Source organism: Diprion similis, chromosome 1 (assembly GCF_021155765.1).
Source record: "Diprion similis isolate iyDipSimi1 chromosome 1, iyDipSimi1.1, whole genome shotgun sequence".
NCBI lineage: Eukaryota > Metazoa > Arthropoda > Insecta > Hymenoptera > Diprionidae > Diprion > Diprion similis.
Genome location: NC_060105.1, coordinates 3,896,254 through 3,902,262, shown reverse-complemented (window position 1 = coordinate 3,902,262; position 6,009 = coordinate 3,896,254). Strand labels below are relative to the sequence as shown.

General features: G+C 38.9%; 2 protein-coding genes across 2 annotated transcripts; both read right to left on the bottom strand.

Annotated features, from left to right (window-relative positions):
- Positions 1 to 211: 211 nt before the first annotated feature.
- On the bottom strand, positions 212 to 1,883 carry LOC124408643 (venom acid phosphatase Acph-1-like). Its single transcript, XM_046885781.1, has 6 exons — positions 1,577 to 1,883; positions 1,331 to 1,506; positions 1,005 to 1,254; positions 795 to 921; positions 515 to 723; positions 212 to 366 (listed from the first exon to the last, which is right to left on the bottom strand). Exons 1-6 carry the CDS (start codon positions 1,775 to 1,777, stop codon positions 214 to 216), a joined length of 1,116 nt encoding a protein of 371 aa, XP_046741737.1. The 5' UTR covers positions 1,778 to 1,883; the 3' UTR covers positions 212 to 213.
- Positions 1,884 to 3,093: 1,210 nt separating this feature from the next.
- On the bottom strand, positions 3,094 to 4,771 carry LOC124408579 (venom acid phosphatase Acph-1-like). Its single transcript, XM_046885647.1, has 5 exons — positions 4,377 to 4,771; positions 4,137 to 4,312; positions 3,820 to 4,069; positions 3,336 to 3,743; positions 3,094 to 3,268 (listed from the first exon to the last, which is right to left on the bottom strand). Exons 1-5 carry the CDS (start codon positions 4,569 to 4,571, stop codon positions 3,137 to 3,139), a joined length of 1,161 nt encoding a protein of 386 aa, XP_046741603.1. The 5' UTR covers positions 4,572 to 4,771; the 3' UTR covers positions 3,094 to 3,136.
- Between the last annotated feature and the right edge of the window lie 1,238 nt (positions 4,772 to 6,009).

Here is a 6,009-nt window from a genome sequence, read left to right as displayed (position 1 = left end):
TCATTACTGAAAAATATTTCTTCATTACAGTAAGGTCTTGTAACGACCGTATTGCCCATGATTGTGGATTGTTATCGTGGATGCAATAACGAAATTATGCAATTATGGGCTATGTAGAAGACTCAATTAATTAATTAGATCGCAACTTGGATGTGGTTCGTGAAATCAACTGTAAGTACTTTTCGATGCGCAACTAATGAAATTGCTGAATCATCAAAGAACCGTAGTTCCTCTGCATTGGGCGACAGGATCTCCAGTACTAATGAAATCAGCAACCAATCCACGGAATGTTTTCAGCGAGCAATTAACACTGATGCATCCTGGAACCAACAACTCCCGAAGAACGCCGTTGTTTCTGTACAAGAACTGAAACATAAATGATATTGAAAGTATTAAACGACCATTAGCAGATCAGAACTTCTCAGCGAATAGCTGAGAAGAAATCATATTGATTGTCTGATAAAAAAAAAGGTTCACAAGCTGAACGCTACCAAAGGTTCCACTATGCTCGTACCTTGACGTAATATTCATTGTTGACTTTGGAAAACTCGACGATAATTGCGCTACAGTAGAATGGAATGTGCGATTCGAATACTCCGAGTGTAGCAAGAAGACCCCCAATGTTACCCTCATGTGCTCCGTAGAAAAACGCCTTCGGATTACCACTCTCAGTACTGTTCAAAAAATTGTCAATATTCTTCATCCACTCTCCGATGATACGACCTGCGAAAACATATGATATAAATGTGTTCAAGTACGTCAGGTCGAAAGTCTTATCGTTTGAACCCATATACCTGTTCCCAGTTGAACGAGCGATTTGTTATAGTTTTGGATGACGTACTCATACGCCGCAATGTCCTTCATTTTTCCTTCGGGAAATATTCCGTTAGTCCATTGGGGTAATACCTTGTTTTCCTGGGACTGAAAAATGGGCCCCGTCAATTTTTAATGCAAATTCAGCTGAAGTTTTATTGATCACTTCAAACTCTTGTAACGTGTCCCACCTCTGAGTACAAGTTATGGTAAATGAGCGCGATTTCTTTCTGTGCAACTTGGGCTCCAACGTTACGACTTATGAAGTCAAAAGTTCCAGTCAACACCTTGGCACGACGGACCAATTGTTCGTCAGTTTCTTCCAGCTCGCGTCGCAGTCTCACGAACAGGGGGCAATCCATGGAGTACGTGAAGAGAAAGTCTGACGTTACGGGGTCCGAATAAACGGGTATCGGTTGCCAGTCAAGAGTCGGATGCCACCTGCAGAGTAGGAGTGCAAAGTGATCGAGATCTCGCCAAATCTCTTAATGGGTTTTAATTTCTAATACATGCCTACCTCTCAACTTCTGTCGGGGGGAAAAGTCCGGCAGCTACGAGCTGGGTCGTTAGGATTGTCCTGTGCGCATTGCTGCTATGAAACACAAATTTATCCTTCAAGTAAACGTCACCAAGAAAGCTCCCGTACCTCTCGCGTAAAAATAAACCAAGTTCGTGAGCCCGTGTTTTTCCATTCTAAATTCGCATCAAGATTAGCTGAAACACTTTTTACACTCGAGTATGTCTTATTGTTAGACCACTTTACCTTGCTTAGGCTGTCCCAACCGTTTGGATACCAAGTCTCGTTGAGGTACGGATCCAGCGGGTATATGTTCCGCATGGCATAAACTGGCGTTCGATCGCCATGTCGGAAAACCACCTGGAGCAATTTCAATTCCTCGGCATAAGACTGGGTGGAGGCCAGGAGTGTCAGCCAGATCACAATCGGCAGTGATGACATCAACATTTCAATCTTGAATTTCAAAGCAGCGTGGAGTATGGCTCAAATTAGTTTTTTGCAATCGTTAAGTGGAAACGAGTCTCAGATTTTTTAATCAAATTTAGTTGGATTTCAATTTTTGTATTCGAATGAGATGAACGCATATAACTGTGCGCAGCAGCGACGCCTGGAACTAATGAACTACGACTTACAGTGCTTTGAAACACCCCGAACAGCAAATTCATGCCCCCCCTTTGTAATTTCGAGGCTACCAAATCTGTTTGATCAGAAATTCTAGCTAAGCAAAGAGGTAGTTAAAAATAACGTCCAATCAAGTGGATTCGCGGTTATTGTATAATCGCCAATTGACTATATCATCTCATTATATAACTTCGTATGCAATTAAAGCAGTATCGTGTGTATCTCTATATTATTGATTAATTTTTTCAACGTTCACGATTTCAAGTTCGACTGGTCATATTGCATTTAAGTTGTAATCATTTGGATAAACTTTTCAAAGTTAATAGAAAAAGCTAACAATAGTATAACAGTCAAGATAGAGCACAGAAATCAGAATACTTATATTACACGTAGCATATGTTTAAAAATCGTTTCCACACGATACGTTTATGTTTATCCGAATATTATTGACGTCATCAGTATAAATTTCAAACACCAAACAATCGCCAAGTCTACGTCTATTAATCCGATGAATAACATTATTCTTCGATAGTTTTTTATATTTATTTAGAGAATTTTTTGACCGAGCTGTCGAAGATATGTAAAAAAAAAATAATTTAGAATATATGTGCAATATATCACCAGCATATTTTTTTAACGAACCTGATAACGAACCCATTTTATCTTCCAGCTAATTAACTACGAAAATGACGTATGTGTTTATATAATGCAAGTATGGTATACACATATTTTTTCTGTTTTTTGTACGTAAGGTAATAGTTTCTGCGGCAGTCAGAAAAAGAGTATCCCAATACAAAAAAGTGCACTTTCACGTCCTAATACTAGAAAGTGCTTTTGTCCGTACTCCGATGTAAAAAGAAAATGTCAAAACAAACAAACGTCAGGTTTTTGCAATTTTTTATTCGATTCACATCGCAAACTTACGCTCAGCGTGAAAAGACCTATTTTGTTTGCTTGATTTACAATCTACTAATTATCCGAAATATGTTTTAGCCAAGCATTCAAAGAATGCCCAAATACAGAATAATACTCAGTTATAAAATAAGAATGATGCCCATCTTAAGTAGGAAGTAGACATAAATAATTACGTATTCATTCACACTTGCAAGATCTCATTATCTCTTTTCAAAATCCACACAATAAAAAGTGTAGATTTTTTAATCCAGGAAGAATTTCGTTAACCTGTTAACAAAAGGCATACGGATCATCGAGAATCACGTCGGAATATAATTCGCGAAACGTAACCAAAGGGCAATCGAAACTCTGGCAATTCGGAAGACGGATTTTCCTAAGATTACCCCTGTTTCTGTAGAGGACCTAAAAAAGCAAGTGTTCATCAGCGGTGCTCGAGCACTTTGTAAGGAGTTAATTCTCATAAAATAACCTTGACGAAATATTCATCGTCGATTTTGGAAAGCTCGAATATCACGGCGCTGCTGTAATACGGAACGTGAGGTTCGAAGACTCCCAGAGCAGCCAGAATTGCGGCTACGTTGTATTCGTGACCGCCATAATAAAATCCAATGTGATTTTCGCTCTGCGACGACCCGTCCAAATAGTCATCCACGTTCTTCAACCATTCGCGAATCCACTGGCCTGAAAATACGCGAGTTACGCTCAAAGTAGCGGAAACACTAGGAAGAATTGCATGTTTGACGTGTCTACCTCCGTTCAACTGGATCATCGACTCGTTGTAAGACTGAATGACGTAATCGTAACCGGCAACATCCCTGAGTTTGCCGTTTGGAAATATTCCCTTCGTCCATTCGGGCAACTCGACGTTTTCGCCCATCTTTGAAAAACGAATGCGAAGTCTGAAGAACGACAGGCAAAATGAATCGCGAATGAAAAGATTGTAATCGTCATACCTCTGCGTAAAGTTGTTCGTAAATTGCGGTGGCTTCCTGCTGCCCGACCTTCGTGCCGACGTTTTTGCTCAAGAATCGAAAAAAATCGGTCAAATTTTCGGCCCGTCGTACCAAATATTCGTCCGTGTTTTCGAGCTCGTTTCGTATCGCTTTGTACTTAGGACACGTGAATTTGAGCTTGTAGAGAATGTTTTTCGAGTCTGAAATAAGGTGCACCGGTATCGGCTGCCAGTCCAGCATCCGATTCCACCTGGAACCGATCACTCAGGTTATTCCAAGAAACGTACAATTTTTGCACCAAATCGTTATAGGACGACCTTTGAAGTTTGTCCGGTGGATAAAGTCCGGCAGCCAAAAGCTGAGTGGACATGATGACTCTGTCGACATTGCTGCTTCGAAATTGGCTCGTTTGATTCAAGTATTCATTCCCTAGCCAGTCGCCGTATCTTGATCTTAAAAATAGGCCAAGTTCATAGGCCCGGCGTTTCCCGACCTAGAAAATCACCCAATGATTTATAAAAGATTGATCGAAATCTTGTCACTGAGTGAAAACTCACGTTTGTCAGGCCACCCCAACCTTCTGGGTACCAAGTTTCGTTCGCGTAAGGATCCAAGGGGTAAATTTTTGCGACCGTGGTTGTAGGTGCCCGATCACCGTGCCGAAATATCACCTGAATCATTCTCAATTCCGTGGCAAAGGAATCGATGAAAGCCAGTGAAACGAAGAGCAGTAAAACTAGGGCGGTCATCATGAGTGAAATTTCGCGCGAGCGTTTAGTGCTGAAGACGCGGTGTAAAATGGCCACTAGTCGATTATCAAATGGAAGAAAGAACCTTACTTCGAGGTAAATCGCTAACAATGACCGCAGAGAAAAAGAACTTCACCTTGTTATAGTTGCAACCAACTAACTATAACCGTTACTGCAGGTAAAACTGCAGACGATTAGGTTTATATCCGTACAGGTGCTGATATCCCAAGGAGAACGACGGCGAAGCGATAAACCAAACTTAACATCGCAATGGTAATTATTCCTGTTTGTTGAGTACTTAATGGCTGCGGAAAATATGATAATGGAAATAAAATTTTTACACTAAAAATAAGAATGAGTGATGTAAGTATAATAGTTGTAATTTTTTTTTTTTCGTTTAGGTTAAGCGCTTTCGTTGCACAAGTATAGAATTACAGATTACGATCAATTGGACATATTTCATTTTTCTATACATTCGAATGCCGGCCATATTGTGACTGATCTTTAAAGATTCTCAATGAACGACGAAAAGCAGAACGATGGTTAAATTTTGTAAATAAGTATAATACGTACCATATTCAAAAATCTACGACAAGATCACTGACTTCAGGGATGAAAAGTGGAAAAGTGGTCAGGATAAACAAACAAATAAACACAAATTTCAACTCCGAGTTCAATATATTCATTATTTGAAGCTGAGTGTATATCAAAGAGTACGTATTTGGTTGTACGTATTTCGATATCTACTATGTCGTGTATGTACAAATAAAATAATATTACAATGTAAGTCAAATAAATAAACAATTGCGTGGTAGACAGGTATATTATTACACGTATAACAAGGCAGAAAATACTGAGAAAAAAAAGTTATAAGAAAAGTTAGATTTCGTTAATGCGAAGGGCAACAAAAACAGTACAATAAACAAAAAACCAATAACAACAGATCATTGTCAAATCTGTATGATTCATACATACAGCTTTACACGCATTGCACGCACGTTCATTGTCACAGACATGTATTTTAATTAAACGGTATAAAATTTATTTTTCACAAGACACGCAGAGCCTTTCCAGTTTTATTTTATCGCAGATAAAAGTGCAACCGCGATAAAACCTGCTGCACGTCATCTCGGTACCAATATACAAAAAAAAAACAGTCTAATTGTTTTAAATCTTGCGATGAATATTTTCTCAAAAAGGTTTTTACACTACGAATGGACGAAAGTGATACGAAGTTTCTATTCTACAGAATGAACTTACGCGTAATCGTATGCGTATAAATAAAATTAGACAAAAACAAGAAATAAAAAAAAGAACAATAATAATAATAACAATAATAATAAAAAGAAAAAAAAAATACCACGCCCTGCAGCATTGCGTCCAACGATACGCGGCGTGTCTGCCAGACGCGCGAATCGATCAACGATATGTATATATATTT